We start from the raw sequence: 17,741 nt of genomic DNA, 5'->3' as shown, positions 1-17,741 counted from the left end.
TTACGTTTGTGCTTCAGCTCCACCTAAGAGCCCGTCAGCGAGAGATAAATTCATCTCATTAAATGTTATCACTCAGCGCTTCACCATTTTTTTTTTTTAAAGCTTTTTTAGATTTATGTCATTCATCAGCTTCTGGCTGCTTGTCAAGAGCTGCCTTGCGTCTTCCTCAATGTGACTTCTAAATGATTCGGCAGCATGGCCTTAAAATGAAAACGTTCCCCTTCGCTTACACAAAAGTCAAACGTTGGCAGAAAATATACACTCGATTTAAGTACGGTATTCGCGCGCTCCTCACCTTCCCCTGTACACGAACTTCATCGGCTCCACAGCCAGGGCCGTGGCCACCACGTCGTCGGCGTTGTGCCGGCGCCCGCTGACCATGATGAGGCCGTCCATCTTGCCCGTGATGAAGACCAGGCCCCCGGGCCCGATGAAGCCCAGCAGGCCGGTGCGCACGAAGGCGTACTCGCTCACCAGCCCCCCGCCGCCGCTCACCGGGTACACCTGCAGATGCGCGAGAAACCGCCAGATGAGCTGGGGCAACATCAAAACCAGAGTTAAGAGAAGTGTCAAAGTTCTCACCTCGAACGTGTTTTTCGTCATACCGGTGAGGCCGTAGTACGACGTGCCGGTGGCGATGGCGCACACGCACAGCTCGCCGATCTCGTCGGTCTGACACAGTTGAGGGACGCCTTCGGGCTTCACCACGCACACCAGGCCTGGCAGGAGACCGGCATGGACCCGACTCACAACACAACTCGCAGCGGGGGCGGCGGGCGGGGAAAAAAAACAAACGCACCTCCCGGCGACACCGTGCCGACGTCCTGCACGGTGAGGACGGACAGACGCTCCTCCGTGTCCACGCGGACCACCGCGTAGCTGAGGCCCTGCATGGACAGCACGCCGCGGCCCGGAGGTTGGCTGCTGTCCTCCACTGGTCTGGAAACACATGAACATGAACATGAACATGCACACAGACGTACGTGAGTAAGGAACAAGGCCGGATGATCAGAATTTTTTTTTAACTCGCGCTTCTCTGTTCCCATGATTATTGTAACTTCCCAGTCCAACACTAGCAAGAAACTCCCACATTTGCAGACTTTCGTGTATGCGTAGGCACCTCCTGATGGCGACCGTCAGAGCCTCGGGCGAGCTGGCGCAGGGACAGATGACCTCCGCTCGCAGGCCTTTGGTCTGAAAGACGTTGAGGAAGGCGTCGCACGACGAGATGGACCCTGACGGCGAGAAGGGAAAACGTGCTCGTGTTCAGAGGACAAACATCACGGCTTGATTATCCATCCATCCAGAGGCAAACAGTCGCAGTCACAATCACACCAGTTTTGTTCAAATGAAACTCTTCAACCGTCTTCAACATAGTTCCTTGGTACAAGTTGGTCCCAAAGTGCTACTTTTGCCCCCAATGAAAGTCCTCGGCTCTGACATAATTTCTTGGCACCAAGGTGGTGGCAAAGCATTGCCTTTGTTGAAATGAAGCACCTCAACTCACTTCAACATAATTGCGTGGTAAAAAAGGTGCCGCTTTGGGTACAAAAACAGCGAATAGGTGAGTTAATTCATCCATCTATCCATTTTCTGAGCCGCTTATCCTCATGAAGGTCAGTGGAGTGCCGGAGCCAATTCCAGCTGTCAAAGGGTGGGGGGGGGGGGGGGTGGCACGTCGAGACAAACAGCCGCACTCACAATCACACCTAGGGGCAATTTAGAGTGTCTAATTAATGCTGCGTGTTTTTGGGATGTGGGAGGAAACCGGAGTGCCCACCCAGAGAAAACCCACGCAGGCACGGGGAGAACATGCAAACGCCGCACAGTCGGGGCCGGGATCGAACCCGGGTCCTGAGAACTGAGTACCAGCTGATTAATGTATGAAATTTTAGGAATATGCATTAAAAGCTTTACAGCAGATCTTTGTTGGACCTTTGTCGAAATTTTAAACGTTTCGATCATGGTTCATCCTGGCTTTCCACTTTCTGCGAGTTATGTATTTGGTGACATATTTCTGTACAAAGGGGTCTAATGACACAATTTTTTTCCGAGCAGAGAGCTTATTCACTGTGGTAAATGTCAATATTCTATCATTCATATCTATTATCAAGCCGTGCCGTAAGCACACAAACGACTGAAACTTTCATCGTCGCGTTCACAGAGACTCAATAATAATGAGATCAATTAGGCTGGGAAGTGACTGCAATTAAAAAGATGACTAATAAATTCTGCGTCTTTATGATATTATAATGGGATAACACAAAAAAGTGACAGTCTGAGCAGAACTTTGAATCTATTCACGGACCTCCGCGTCTCTTTTTTTTTTTTTTTTTTTTAACAGCCGATTGGAATCAGACTGAAACGTGTCTATTCCTGCGCAGTGAGACACTTTTAACAAGTCCTATTACCGGGTGGGGTGGGTCAGTTTTTAAGAAACGGTCTTACAAGGGTTGGATCCGTCGGCCACGAGCAGCATGCGCAGGGAGCTCAGGTTGATGTCTTTCTGGTCCTTGTGGGCCACCAGAGCCCAATGCATGTCCCTGGATTTTACGCAGGACACCTTGGCTGCGGGGGTTGGGGGAGCGCACACAAACGTACAAACGTTGAATTTCATCCACTTGGCGGCGGTCGGCGAGAGAAACGCGGGAGGACGTCACCCGACCTCACCTTTGTACTGGCACACTTTCTGGATCCACGACAGCGGGTTGACCTTCATCAGCGAGTACGGCACGCTGATCACGTGCATCATGTTCATCACGCTCTGCAAAACACGTTGGCGCCGCGTTACGAGATGAGTTCGAGACCGGCGAACGCGCCGCGTGACGGATTTGCACGCTCCCGCGCGTCTGGTCTTGGGTTTTTTTTTTGTATTGTTATTTCTCGTGTTATGCATTGAAATGAATCGCGATTACCGTCAGGATGCCGTGCCACAGGCCCACGTCCTTCTTGAAGTCCAGAACGTTGACGATGGTCTCGGCTGCGGGAGGAGAGACGCGCTCAGGAGGTCGGCGTGCGCACGCGTCCATTTTTTTTTTTTTTTTGTGGGTGGCGTACTAGTGTGTACGTTGTCTTACCCTCAGTGTAGCAGCAGGACTGAGTGAGGGCCTGGCAGTGCGTGAGCAGCGCGATCCTCGTCACGGTGACGCCCAGAACGCTGCCGTCTTTGCACGTTTTATACTTAAAATCATAACATAATAAAATGCAAGCGACCACACACAGGGTTGGAACAGTGATATAAAAAAATACTATTTTAATACTTTAATCCCCCAAGTTTTCCTTAGCACCTGTTCCGAGACGTTTGTGTAACATCACTTTAATAAACAAAAAGTAAACGGTCTCACGATAACGGCGATATTGAACGTTCGCTTTATATTTTCCCGTGACTTTTTACCTCGATGTAAGCCGTGTCGTTGTTTGCGTCCTTGATGTGGGGGAACCAGTCCCTGGGCGGCTTGGACAGGTGCTTGGACTCGGTGACAAACCACAGCAGTTTGGGCCAACCTGTGCACACGCGAACGTTTTTAGCACGTTGCCAGAAGGTGGCAAAAGTGCGCTCCGGACTTAAAAGCCCGAGCGTCATCCCTATAAACAGGCGGGAGTTACAAAAAGCCACACATGTCAAAATCATGTTTTGTGGTGACAAAAAAAACGCATGGGTCCATACCGGCTGCCGTTTTTTTCCATTCATAACATACTAAAAAATCATGCATTTTATGACAGTGGCCCTTTAAGTAGAAGTACATATTCCATAATTTCGGAAGCGGGAGCCGGCTTACCTTTGAACTGCGGAATCTCCCCTGTGGCGCTCTTGGGGAGCCCCTTGTGGCAGGCGTCGCTGGTCAGCGCCACGGTGACGCCGCAGCTTCCCAGCAGGAATCCAATCTGCTGACTGCCGGCATCCTGCGAGAGGTACGGACGCGGGTGAAGTTGCGAGTTAGACGCCACCGTCAATGTGCCGTGACAGAGGCTTTAGCGGCAAATGCGCTGAGGATGCGATTTCTTCTCTTTTAAAAGGGCTACGGGCCTTTAAATACAATTACACTTCTTTTTTTTCAATTTTAGTCGATATTTTTCCCCTTTGCTAATAGAAAAAGCAAATGACAGTCACATTACTCAAACGTTTTTTAATCGCTTCTGACATAAGCTTTATTTTTTCTGATATTATACAAATTTTTGAAACAACCCCCCCCCCCCCTCTTTTAGCAATAAACGAGAATTCATCAATAATCGGCCCACCCGACTTTGTCCTCAAATTGCTCAACGGCCGCCTGACACTTTCCGAGTGACGGGTGCGTTCGCCGCGCTGGAAGAGAACAACTTCCCGCTCCGCGGACTCCGTCTTGCTGATTAAAAAGCTGGGTCAACGCGAGCTGTTTGTCCATCTGTGGCGCACGTGCGACTGCACGCGGGCGGGAAGCGGCTGTCGGCGCCACGTCACCACGGAAACGCAGGGCCCGCAGTGGGAGGGGCTTTCAAAGAGGCTTTTCGGCCTGCGGCGCTTTATGTGGATAGGGGGAGGGATGGTAAAAGTGCGCTACACTGCCACCAGAGTCCAAAATCAAAATCATTTGGGAATTTGGTTTTGTTTTGGTGGTGTGCTGAGATATTTTTAGGTCGAGCGACTTGGCGCAATATCAGGTTGGCAAAGACTGGTTTAAAGTCATCATCCAAAAGGTTTACCTTGCGGCTGAGGGGCACCTCGATGGGAACCGGGACCACCTCCGCCAGCAGGCAGCCGTAGAACGCCACCACGAAGGCCACGGGGTCATTGTTGGGGAACACCAGCGCCACCTGCAGTTGAGAGGATGGCAGAACGTCACGTGAGAAGACCTCTAATTGCGATTCGTAGCGTCGCTGTGCGACCGGAGAAATGACGCGCGTGGTACTTACCCTGTCCCCGGGCCGCACCATGGGCTCCTGCTTGCTGCCCAGCTTGTGGAGGATGTTGTAGGCCAGCTTGATGCTGCGCGACCACAGCTTCCCTGCAAACGCGCACACGGACAACGGGGAGGGTTTCAGCGGGCGCGCTGGCGCAGCGGGGCTACGCCGCGTGCCCGCCGCGCGCCCGCCCGCCTACCGTAGGTGAGGACGTAGAGGGGCTTCCCCGCCGTGTCCAGGCTGGTGAGGCAGGGGGCTTTCGGGGAGATGGTGCCCCAGCGTTGGAGGGCGGCTTCCAGCGACGGCGGCCAGTTGGTGACCACCCCCAGGGCGTCCCCCCGCACCGGCATCATCTCAGCGCCCTCGGGGCGAGGCTGATTGGGGTCCGGTTGTTGGACTGGATGCCAGGGAACAGATTGGCACTATTTCAACCCACTCTTCTTCTTTTTTTCCCCTTTTACCCACAAGCAGTGTTTCTCTTTTTTTTTTTTTTTTTTGCATTTGAAAAATCATATTTTTGGGGTGGCAAAAACTCACCTATTTGGAAATTCATGCCCAATGCTTTGGCACTGTTATATCCTGGTGTCAAGGAAGTATGCTGACATGAGGGCAGGGGCTTAAATAAATGCCACAAGATGGCAGCAATCTCGATGAAGTTCCTCAACTCACTTTAACATAGTTGCTTGGCACCAAGATGCCACAAGAGGGTAGCAAAGCACTACCTTTAACTAAATGGAGATTTCAACCTAATCTTACTAAAACTGTACTAAAATCTGTGCTTCTAAACACACATTTAAATATAGATGACTAATTTTACTTATTATTTTTTCATTATTATTATTATTATCATGATCAAGTGTTCTTGGGTCCCTTGAATGCTGTATAGATTATTCTGATCATTGTTGTCGCTGTAGTCCTTGTCACCAATGTTGTGATCCCGGAATTTGTACTGCGACAGGAGGACTTCTAACCTTCTAGAAGTTCATCAAAGTCATCGACGAAGAACTCTCGTAGCGGCGGCCGGCGAGGTTGCTTGAGCGTGTTGACAAGCTGCTGGATCTTGGCCGACACGCGACTGCTGACTGGAACGCCTGCCAAAAAAAACAAAGATGCGAGGCGAAGTCACCCGTCACGCCGCTGACCTCACGTCACCGGTGGACTTAAGGACTTAATACGGAGGCCGGGGATTTGGAGGGTTAGCGCAGAGAGGATGTTGTCAGGGGAGCTCTTGAGCAAGGCACCAAACAAGGCCAGTGTGCGTGTGTCTGGGAATGTGTCACTGGAATTCGTGGAAAAGGACGTGAAAATGATGGAACGGTTAATCGGATAACTTGGTGGAATGCTGGCATATTTGGACAATATTTCCTGCCTATATACTTTGCTTGTAGTTTAGATTAATAATTAATAGTTGGTGTTTTTATTGTTTATTTCTCTTGTTCGGTTTATTCTTAACAGTCCTTCCATAAAGTGAACAGACAGCGAGGTCCAAACGTTCCAAATATGACACTCGTCCAGTTCTGGCACGCAAGTCATGCTCCCCCCGATTATCCATCCATTTTCTTTTTGCCGCTTATCCTCACGAGGGTCGCGGGGAGCGCCGGAGCCTGTCCCGGCTGCCAACGGGCGGGAGGCGGGGTTTATGCTAAAAAAGCTTTCGGAAAAGTAGGACTGATTCAACCCATGTGCAAGTTTTTAAAAAAAGTTTACACAAACTGAAGGGTGCGTAAGTCAGTGAAGTAAAAATTAATCACGAATTTTCAATCATTATTGGTGACAAAAGTACTCATGCCCTACTTGAGTAGAGAACAGGAAAAAAAAAACAAAGTGAAATGGGGCATCTTTACGCTTCTTTATCCATCCATCCATTTTATTTGCTGCTTATCCTCACAAGGGTCGCGGGGAGCTGCTGGAGCCTATCCCAGCTGTGAACTGGCAGGAGGCCGGGGCACACCCTGAACTGGTCGCCAGCCAATCGCAGGGCACATGGAGACAAACAGCCGCACTCACAATCACACCTTGGGGCAATTTAGAGTGTCCAATTAATGTTGTGTGTTTTTTGGGATGTGGGAGGAAACCCCCACAGGCACGGGGAGGACGGGTCTGGGATCGAACCCGGGACCTCAGAACTGTGAGGCCAACGCTTTAGGCGTCTCTGATTTTCGCCCCGTCTTACCGTCGCTGGTCTCCATGCGCTCCGCGTTGCCGTACTTTTGCGTGTTGCGGGCGATGGTGCCCATGTTGGACATGGGATGGCGCTCCGTGTGGGAGTGCGGCGAGTCTGACGAGTAGCCCGTCACGTCCGGCGGGCCCGAGTGGTTTTCTGCAGGGCAGGAAGGAGAAAGCGACGTTCGTGAGTCACCAATAGAGGACGAGAAGCTTTCTTGGCGTTTATGTGTCAGGACTTTTTTCAGGTGGTTTCTGTAGGTGTGAAATTTCCCTGAGGGCGCGGCGATTGCGTACCGTCAGACTCCAGCGGCGGCGGCCACAGCATGTCCGAGCCGAACTCACAGGACCGCCGCAGAGATCCTCCGTTCTCAGCGACGCTTAGCGCTCCTTTCCTCTTCAGAGACAGGTGGCCGATGCCTGTCGCGCCGACGCCGACAGACAAACTCAAATGTTTTTACGTAACTATCCAATTAAACTTATTTTACCACAAATAATAATTGTCATTGTCATTGAGAAAATATGGGGTCAAGTGTCAGTTGCTTAAAGGTTTATCATTACAGTCTATGCTAATTTTCATCAGCCTCTCTATGAGGTTTCACATTATACGTGAGCATGAAGCTAGCAGCAGATGATGAGGTTTGTCTAACCGTGGTGCGAGGGCACCAGGTGGCTCTGCTGCAGATGCGCCGGTCCCATGTGCGTGTGCGCCAGGTGCGCCAGGTGCGAGATGTGCGCGTGCGCCAGCGAGTCGGCCAGCCGCCCGGCGTTGCCGCTGCCGCCGCTCTGCGTGGACGAGGAGGAGGAGGAGGTGGAGCCCAGGTGGGCGGGGCCCAGCTGGGACGGGCGGCCCATCCAGTGCTCCATGCCCGACATGTCGTCGCAGGGGCCCGCCTCCTCCTCCGAGCCCGACGAGGAGTCTGAGCACAGGGGCGACAGGCCTAGTGAGGGTCAGTCATGTCTCGCGGCGGCGTGCGCTCACCTGGCGGCGTGTACGCGTCCATGGAGGTCTGCACCACCAGGGAGCGCCGTTTGGACGGCATGGGCACCGCCACCTTCCGCTCCACGTGGCGTGCCAGCACGGCTTGGACCGCCTCCGTGTGGACGTCTGAGACGAGGAAGTCGCGTGACGTCAACGCAATCCCGAGCTCGAGCGCTTCCGAGCTTTTTGAGCATCTGGATTCGGAGGTGTCTATGTGGATGCAGGTAGGTGAGTTTCTTTACCTGAACGGTATCGCTCGTCTCTCGTGCCCGATGTTCGCCGGCGGTGGAAGCGGGCGGCGGAGGGCGGGCCCAGTGGGACCCGGTGTGACATAGGACCTTCCATCCCTGCAGAGAGCGGCGTGCATGCAAAACACACACACGCATAAACACACACAAACAAACACAAATTTTGACAACAGCAGAAAAGCACAACGCAGGAAAAGGAACACATGAAGATGATTTATCAGAAAAATATCATTTTTCTGCATTGATCAAATGAATCGGGTGATAAATAAAATCTCAAAAGAAATGCATGATCGGTAAAACGTCGAATGAAATAGGTCGTCAATAAAAGGAAACATGTGATCGGTCAAAACGAAAGGTGATTGGCTGTTTGCGTCGGTGGCGGAACCAACGGTGCACGTGGGCGTGCACGTGCAGGAGAGCAGGCCCAAGCTGAGCTCCGAAGAGCGCTAGCCGACGTCAGCTAACGGCGCCGGATCAACGGCTAAGGGAGGTATTTTGTCGGGTTTTGCGAATCGATTGGGGGGGGGGGGTACTTTTACCCCCCCCCGCATTCCCCCCTAACTTTACTGGCTGTGTGAGGACGGAGTTCAGAGGTGGCTAAATTACCTCCAGCGTGCGGAACAAACGCTCTGATCAGCTTGGACCTCTTCTTCTCATAACCCTTCTGAGTGATGTCGCCTGCAAACACACACACAGAGCGCCTCGGCCAATCAGTGACACGCGCGCCGGGGTCAAAGGTGACAAATCAAAACGTGATGGTGACGACGAATGGATGTGCGGTAGACGGATGAGCGGAAAACAGCGGCCGTCAAACATCTTAAACCGAGCACCACTTTAAAAAAAAAAAAAATGCTTCCCGGTGATCAACATACAAATATAGTAGTGTCGTATGCGTAACTGTTCACTTTTCAGAGTCTGTTCGGTACCATGATCCAAACGGAGGGAAAGAAACCCGAGACGTATTGTCGCAATTCGCCCCCCCCCCCCCCCCGCCAATGCGTCTCCCCGTCACTCAGCCGGCCCCGGGGTGTGACGAGCGGCCCTAATACAGATAATTCCTCCGCTCGTGCTCCATTAAACGCACCGCTTGACTAATTATTGATCGGCACGCTCAACACGACAACACAAAACCTCGGCGGTACCGCTAATAACCACGCAAAGGGGGAGGAAGGAGAGGAAGTTGAGGTGGAAGAGGGGGGGGGGGAGAAGAAGAGGAAATGCAGGAAGAGGAGAAGTGGTGGAGGTTGGGGGACAAAGAAAAGGACGTGTGAGGAAATGAGGAAGGGAAGGAAGAAAATGAGGGCGAGCAAGATGAGGGGGACTGCAGAGAACCAATCGCGTTGCGCTCGACGTCCTACGCGAGCGGAGATTGTGCAAACGTGAGAGCGACGACAACACGGCCACCGACATCTGGCCGCGATGTGCACGTGTGCGCCCGTCTTCCTTTGATCAGATTGTTTTGTTGTTTTTTTTCTGCACTCAACTCGCTCACACGCACACACACACTCGCGTATTGCGAGCGAGTCCACGGGGAGAAGCCATCTTCCACCGACGCCGCAGCGGAACAGGGAGGGAGTTGCCAGGCAACGCTTCTCACGGAGAAGGCCTCGGCCCGGACGGCCATGTTGGACGTGGAGCATCGGATCTGAGAAGTGGGCTAATGATACCTGTTAGCCGGCGGGCGCGTGCGTGCGTGCGTGCGTCCGCGGCCGTGCTCGCGCTCAGCCTTCGGCGCGCTCTCATTGCGGTCTGGCAGGCGGGGGGCTGAGAGACGATCGATGGCGGAGGAGTTTTTCTTCCAGAACAGATGAATCATCCATCCACCCCCCCCCCCTCTTGTACGCGCTTTTGTCCTCGTTAGGGACGCGGGGAAGCTGGCCGGAGAGCCTATCCCGGTTGGACAATGGGGGGGGGGGGGGGTGAAATACACTTTTCAGGAAACCCAAACAGCAGCTTTTTTGTCAACATTGCATCTCAAAGAGAGCAATCCATAGTCATATAATATCTGAAACTGAACCAGTCGATAACAAGGCACAGACAGACAGACAAACGAGCATCAAACGCCTTCAACGCCGTTTTCTGTAAACTCGCGCAAACTCCCAACCTTGCAAATGTGATGCAACCACTTGGGCACCGCGCTGCCTGAAAATGAATCAGTGTTGTTGTTTTTTTTTTTTGTCCTTTGTTTTTTCGCACCTCGACCAAACGTAAAACAAAGGATGGACGCTCCAGCCTCTCCAATCTCCATCTTGTTTCCCTTTGTTTCTCGCCAACGTCTGCTTCGACATCCTGTTTTATTTGATCTCCTTTTTCCTCATCAGATCTCGCTCGCACACGCAGCCTCCATGGTAACGCGATATACACACACATGCACATTAAAAGCATGCGTCACGCACTGGGACCTCGCGTGGTCCACGGAGCGTCCGCTAGCTGATTAGCCCCCCGCGCGAGTCGGTCGCTTGCACGGAGCCGAGACGAGCGTCAGCAGAAAAACAAAGTGGGTCTCGGCGGTGATTCAGTGGGTCAAGACGTCAAGAGGTGTAAAAATAGCACGACGCCACTCGAGGGGATGAAAATAAAGTACGGCGCGCGTGGGCCACGCATGTAGCATGTCGCCGTATCTTCCAAATGCAAAAAGACTGCTTCCAACCAAATACTGTGATTTTCCACTTTTAAAGCAAAATAAGAGTTTCAAACCATTTTTTTAGAATCTCTCAAATTTTAGGGGTGCTTCAGCACCTCGTGGTTCACATCATTCCATGCATCCATCCATCCATTATCTACCGCTTCTCCGGGGGAAGTAGCTTCACCAGGGATACCCAGACTTCCCTTTCCCAAGCCACTTCTTCCACCTCTTCCGGAGGGATCCCGAGGCGTTCCCAAGCCAGCCGAGAGACAGTCTCTCCGACGTGTCCTGGGTCGTCCTCGGGGTCTCTCGGGAACCCCTCACCATGGAGGCGTCCGGATCAGGTGCCCCAGCCGCCTCATCTGGCTCCTCTCGATGCGGAGGACCAGCGGCTCGACACTGAGCCCCTGCCTGATGACCGAGCTTCTCAACCCTTCTCTAAGGGAGAGCCCGGACACCCTGCGGAAGAAACTCAGTTCGGCCGCTTGTATCCGGGATCTTGTTCTTTCGGTCACGACCCACAGCTCATGCCCATAGGTGAGGGTAGGAACGTAGATCGTAGCTTTGCCTTTCGGTTTAGCTCCCTTTTTACCACAATGGACCAACACAAAGTCCGCATCACTGCAGATCCTGCACCGATCCGTTCTTCCCTCACTCGTGAACAAGACCCCAAGATACTTGAACTCCTCCACTTGGGCCAAGATCTCATCTCTCTTTTCCGGTTCACTTTGTTCAAAAATGCAAAATATGTCATCTCCAGATGCTGGGAGAGCGGTAAGGACAACTGCCTCACACGCCTGAGGTTCCGGGTATAGATCTCGACCCACCTGCGCGGCGTTTTCTCCAAAAACATTCACGTTAGCTTCACCGAAGTCTGTTGCTGTTGCGAACCAGAACCCGAACCCTGTTAGGAGCAGCTCAGGTGACTAATAATTCGTAGAAAATGCAAAGACGGTCCTCTCATTGAAGGCCACAAACAATCGGGAGGTGGTGAAAAGTAAACCGTCAGACCATCCAGACTGACTTCTGCTCACATTTATCGGAAATTCTGAGGATCATTCGCAGTGTCGCATCCGAAAGATGCGCAGAAGTCCTCCTCCCAAAAAAATATGCTGCAACCTTTCCGTGGCGTCCGCTCACGTTCATCACTCTATGTCAAGCGCACGACCGACTGAGCGTTTCATCGATTATCGATAACCGAGCTGACAAAGACGGCGACTCGCGCGGCGACAAAAGGCCCCGCCGTCTCTCAAAAACGCACAAGAACACGCTCAGTCGGCATCATCGACTCACGCGCGAAAAGCGCGGCCGCGCACTTTTGTTCGACAAACACGCTTCGGCAATCAAAACGCGCCGCGGAGGTGCGCCAATTACGCCGACCGCTGTGCGGCGGGAAATTATCCAATTTGACTTAATAAGTACAATAACGAGTATTTATTTACCACAGATAATGTTCATCTTTACGTCGGCGACAGCTATCGACAGTCACGAGAATGAAATGCGCTCCTATTATTTGGGAGGAAATGCACTTGTTGCTATTCATAGAACAGAAAAACAACTAAAACAGGTCCACGTTTTGCACCGAGTTGCTACATTTGTGCCGAAATTAATACGAGATCATCACTATTTAAGGATATGCAGAGTTCCCTGCTACAAATAAGCTAAAGTGGCAATGGATGCCGCAAAATGGCAGCAAAGCACTACTTTTGACGAAATGAAGCACCTCAACTCACTTCAACATTTTGTATTTCCAAAGCAGTCCGAGAATCGCAAAGACCGGCGAGTAAACGCCACAAGCAGCACCGGGCGGGAAGTCTTGGTGCGCCTCAAAGCCTCACTTCCTGGATGGTTTCAAAATAAGACCCGATTGGACCAAACGTGTCTCCATTGACTAGAACCTTCTGCCCCCAGACACTTATGGCAAACCAGAACCCCCGAACCAAACAGGAGATTCTCCACATGCTTGTTAAAAATCCATCCATTATCCAAGTTGCTTATGCTCACATGGGTCACAGCAGAGCCGGAGCGTAACCCAGCCAGTTTCGGGCAAAAGGTGGACTACACCCTAAACTGGTCACCGGTCAATCGCAGGGCAGATATCGACACCATCACCGAGCGGGAATCGATCCCACGCCTCCCCGCACCAAAGCCGGGCGTTTGTACCACTACACCACAGGTGTCAAACTCAAGGCCCGGGGGCCAGATCAGGCCCGCCACGTGATTTTATGTGGCCCGCAAAGCCAAATCTACAGCGTCAATTTCCGTAATTCTTGTAAAAACTGGGACAAAAATTTCAAATTGTCATGTATCATAAATGGTAATGTTGAGATATTACGTGCATTTTTGTGTTACCAAACATGAATAGTTGGGGGGGAAAAAAAACATTACCCTTGATTGCTGATTCCAAAACTGGTTCACAAATTGATGACATAAATATGATGAGACGATTCAATATTTTTGCTTCTGAGGGAAACCAGAACTACAATTTTGCCCGGCGAGAAAAATGAGTTTGACACCCCTGCCCTACACCATCAGCCACTCTTGCTTGTTAAAAATGAAAACCATCAAATCAGAAGCATCTCACATTCACGAAATCACAAACTATTTGATTGCATTTGACGATTCCAATATCCGAATGCACGCATGCGGACCAACAAAAGGCGCCGTCGGAGCATCAGGCGTGTGTGAGCGGCGATGCGCGCTGAGCTTGACAATAACGGTCCAGGTCAGAACGCATCAAATCGGATTCATTCAACATTTGGACACACGATCCCCCTCGTCGACGCGTGTGTGCGCGCGCAGGAGGACGTGAGATTTGTGCACGGATGTGATGAAAAATAGATGCAAAATGGATCATAACTGAACGTGAAGTGAATTCTAACCGGACGTAAACAAAATTAAATACGAACTGGTTTCAAACTTGGTGTGGATACAAGATTTGCACTTCAGAGAGATAGAAGCTTCATCTAACCCACAGGTGTCAAACTCAAGGCCCGGGGGCCAGATCGGGCCAGCCATGTGATTTCATGTGGCCCGTGGAGGCAAATCATGTGATCGGCTCACGTGATTTTTGGTGAAATCTGTGCCAAAATTTCAAATTGTCACGATAAATGATAACGTTGAGATATTGCAAGCATTTTTGTGTGCTAGCAAACATCAACAATAGTAGAAAAAAAAACATTACCCTTGACTTCAGATTCCAAAACAATTTCATGAATTTCACGTGTAAATATGATGCCTGCCGAGGCAAAAGATTTTGATGCTTTCACAGCCAAAACGGCCCTCAGAGGGAAACCATAAACTACAATGTGGGCCGCCACAAAAAAAAAAAAAATGAGTTTGACACCCCTGATCTAACCCATAGGTGTCATACTCAAGGCCCGGGGGCCACATCCGGCCCGCCGCATGATTTTATGTGGCCCGCAAAGCCAAATCTACAGCGTCAATTTCTGAGATTCTTGTAAAATCGGGACCAAAATTTCAAATTGGCGTGTATCATAAATGGGAAAGTTGACATATCACAAGCATTTTTGTGTTACCAAACATAAATAGTTGGGGGGAAAAAAAAAAACCATTACCCCTGATTTCCAATACCAAAACTAGTTCATAAATTGATGACGTAAATATGATGAGACGATTCAATATTTTTACGGCCCTCTGAGGGAAACCAGGACTACAACGTGGCCCGCGAGAAAAATGAGTTTGACGCCCCTGATCTGACCGCATATAAGCTGAATATTAATTGAATGAACACGGCGTGGGCGGCGCATTTGTCCCCAAACCGAAATTCGAATTGTCAAGGAAAAACGGGCACAGAGGGAAATATGGAAACATTTTGTTAACAAAACTAAAAGCAAAGTCGAACAGACCACCGGAGGGGACCGCGTGGCCAAAAAGCTTGCTGAGGGCCCTTGCCAGAGTTCAAACAACTTATCGTCAAATAAAAGTCGAACGGACTCAGTATCGGGCCGATGATTATTACTCATTTGTGATTTGGGCGCAACAGCATGATCAGTAGATTGAAAGTAAATGCAAAGTGGATCCAAGAGGATTGGGAACTGCTTTTTTTAAAACTGCTTCACACACTTGAGATGTGCACGCTGGAAGCGGATCATCTCCAGCGTGTTTCTTGGCTGTGCGAACCCGTATGAATAAAAGATGCCGCTTCCATTATATAAATGGTCCAAAGTGAGAAGCTTGCTATGTGTTCGAACAGCTGTGACTGAGCTTCACATGCATGTGTGGCGGGAAAAGGGGGAGTCAGGGGGATGGGTTGGAGGAGAGGGGATGGGGAGGGGGGGGGGGTGAAAAACGTCCCCCGAGCATCCTCCTCCTCAGAGCAGGCCTCAAATGTCGGACGTCAGAAGGCCAAAAAAGACGGCAGGCGCCGAGCTGCTGCATCGCAATGCCGTGGACGCGCGCGCTCCCGCGCCAACGCGTGCACGCACATGCACAGGTAGCCTCGACATCTCAAGGTCAAAGCGGGAGGGCGTGCGGGGTCGTGCGGAGCGGGAGGTACGCCGTCCTCACGCCCGAGAGGACCAGACAAAAGAGCCAATGCGGAGCGAGGCTCGCCGTCGGCTGCAGCCGGCCGAGGCGCGCTGACGGCGCCTGGCTCGCAAACATCTGGATGGGAGGAGCGGAGGGGCGGGAGCAAGAGGACGAGGGGGGCTAACAATTAAATTCCGTTAGTGTCGCTGTGGATGGCGATGAGAGAACAGAGCACCGGGGGTTTGCATGAGGGTGGGGTTGGCGGGGTGGTCTTACCCTCTGACAGCTCCAGCTCCAGCTCCGCCAGGCGGGCTCGGATCTCCAACGGTATCGGCGACGCCTCGCGGTCCGCCATTTCCGCCTCGTAGAGCGGCGAAAAACGCCTTCAGCCTCCTCCTCCCTCTTCGCCGCCGCTTCTCCCTTCAGCGAAAAGGCGCACCGCGAGGAGAACAAAGAAAGGGGGCTCCCGAGTCTCGCCTCTTAGCGGGGGTCCGCCATGGCGTCCGCCGACCTCGGATGGCGCAAGTGGCGGCTCGCGGCGGTTGCAGTCTCCGGCGCCGGGGCTGGTCGTGCTCGTCGCGGCAGGGGATGGGGATGAGGCTGAGGACGGGGGAGGCTCGCCGAGCTTCGCTGCCGCTTTGCTTTGCTTGCCAGTGGGGTCACGTGACACGGAGGAGGAGGGAGCGGCTGCGGATCCGGTCGTCGCCGGCGGGGGGCGCTGCGGCGGGCAACGACACGAGTGAGGGTTATACTCAATATGTGGCGTCTCCGTCACGCTTTGCGTGCAGAAAAAAAAAACGTGGGAGAGGTCTCATTCCTAGATGCATTTTTTTTTTTTTAAATTTTACACAGTTCTTACAGGAACACAAAACAAAAACTGTACAACTGCATCAAGTAAATGTGTAAAAACAAACATCATCAAATGCAAACTTATTGTACTTGCAACTAAATTGTATTTATCGAATGTAGTGGATTTCAAGCAACATGATGGGGGTTTGAACATCGAATTGAGCGATCCTTGCACAGCCCACGCCGCACTTTTCAGTACCACGGTACCAAGAGGTGCTGCCAGGGGCAAAGCAGAGGTCACATGATGACCCCGTGAGCATAAAGAGGACTTCAAACTGCGTTGACATTGCAGAGTCCGATGGCCAAGCCAAATTTTTGTTCAATCCCATATTTTTATGTATCGTTCACGTGACAAATTCAAAGCCGACTTTGAATGTGAAACATGCATCTAAACACACATCATGTGCACGCAAAACACGAGGCACAGTGCAGTCTTCCTTTTCACGCATCTGTTTGATATGACATTTGCCAAATTATTTTGATGTCCACAAAACCGAGTGTCCAGACTGTATTCGCATGAAATACACACCAGATTTATATTGACATACAAAGGAGGCCTGGGTAAGATTTGAAGCAAAGAAAATGCCATTTTACTCCCCGCACCGACATGAAAAATATCACGTACAGGCAAAAGAAACTAAAAGTGAACATAGACGAGTAAAAGTAGACATTTCCCAAGCAGGTGTTTGATCCTTGATGTCACTTGTGGGGCTGTGATGTAATTCTACTTGGCAGTTGATTGACAAGTTTACTTCAGTGGCTTGCTGATGACAGGCCCACCCTCCACCAAATTTGTACTGGAAACTTTGTTTTAAAATAACTGTTCGGCTCTTTTGAATGACACTTACTTGATGGCTCTGTGAAATTGTTGGCCGTTTGGAACGGTTGTTTGATGACGTGTCCACGTGAGACAAAAATGCTGTCACTGTCTTGGGCGCTCGCTTGTTTCCCACGATCTCCTTCCGCCAATCGACGCAAGCAGACGACAAAACGAGGTGCGGCCCGCTGGGTTGTCAAACTGATGAAAGTGCTGCGTTATGGGGGTTGGTGCGCTGCACGAGACAAATCTGACCCTAAAATGAGCCAATGTCAGCACGGCAGGAAATATTCTATCAACATGTTTCTACAGTTCTTGATCCTTGGTGTATTTTGACATGATGACACCGTTTTTTTTTTAAATTCATAATACCTCATCTCCTTTGAGTGTAATGTAAGCGTATTATTCCTCATGTTTTTCACGACAGATGGTTGTTGTTTACATCAATCTCAACGTCCTCATTCTCAATTCTCTTGTGATGGAACTCAGCCGCCACCTACTGGACATTGCGCTTCACTGCAGCTATCCTGTTGTGACCCACATTATACAGTCAATAAAATAAACACGTACATATAATAATACGGGTAAAGTAAAAAAAAAAAAAAAAAAACATGACCCTGAGCTCGGATTGAGCATGGACAAGTGACACATATTACAGACAAAAAGGCACTTGTGTAATATTTC

General features: G+C 51.0%; 1 protein-coding gene across 2 annotated transcripts in view; it reads right to left on the bottom strand.

The window, feature by feature from the left end:
* LOC133492432 (disco-interacting protein 2 homolog C-like) overlaps positions 1-17,704 on the bottom strand; it is a 28,952-nt gene extending 11,248 nt beyond the window's left edge. Inside the window, exons 1-23 of one of the 2 annotated variants that reach the window (XM_061804586.1) lie at positions 17,430-17,704; positions 17,089-17,313; positions 15,668-16,109; positions 8,881-8,952; positions 8,269-8,373; positions 8,027-8,152; positions 7,695-7,985; positions 7,342-7,464; positions 7,055-7,201; positions 5,853-5,972; positions 5,081-5,278; positions 4,894-4,985; positions 4,684-4,794; positions 3,780-3,903; positions 3,395-3,504; positions 3,078-3,180; positions 2,916-2,980; positions 2,671-2,764; positions 2,449-2,568; positions 1,121-1,235; positions 800-939; positions 583-719; positions 296-504 (exon numbers count right to left, since the gene is read on the bottom strand). In XM_061804586.1, coding sequence (XP_061660570.1) covers positions 296-504; positions 583-719; positions 800-939; positions 1,121-1,235; positions 2,449-2,568; positions 2,671-2,764; positions 2,916-2,980; positions 3,078-3,180; positions 3,395-3,504; positions 3,780-3,903; positions 4,684-4,794; positions 4,894-4,985; positions 5,081-5,278; positions 5,853-5,972; positions 7,055-7,201; positions 7,342-7,464; positions 7,695-7,985; positions 8,027-8,152; positions 8,269-8,373; positions 8,881-8,952; positions 15,668-15,746 — 2,681 coding nt within the window. In that variant the 5' untranslated portion in view covers positions 15,747-16,109; positions 17,089-17,313; positions 17,430-17,704. Of the gene's footprint in view, positions 1-295; positions 505-582; positions 720-799; positions 940-1,120; positions 1,236-2,448; positions 2,569-2,670; positions 2,765-2,915; positions 2,981-3,077; positions 3,181-3,394; positions 3,505-3,779; positions 3,904-4,683; positions 4,795-4,893; positions 4,986-5,080; positions 5,279-5,852; positions 5,973-7,054; positions 7,202-7,341; positions 7,465-7,694; positions 7,986-8,026; positions 8,153-8,268; positions 8,374-8,880; positions 8,953-15,667; positions 16,110-17,088 lie in introns of both variants that reach the window. The other variant, XM_061804587.1, reaches the window with a different exon arrangement.
* Between the last annotated feature and the right edge of the window lie 37 nt (positions 17,705-17,741).

This window comes from Syngnathoides biaculeatus, chromosome 19, assembly GCF_019802595.1.
Source record: "Syngnathoides biaculeatus isolate LvHL_M chromosome 19, ASM1980259v1, whole genome shotgun sequence".
NCBI classification, from domain to species: Eukaryota; Metazoa; Chordata; class Actinopteri; order Syngnathiformes; family Syngnathidae; genus Syngnathoides; species Syngnathoides biaculeatus.
This window is presented reverse-complemented; position numbering and strand designations above follow the sequence as displayed.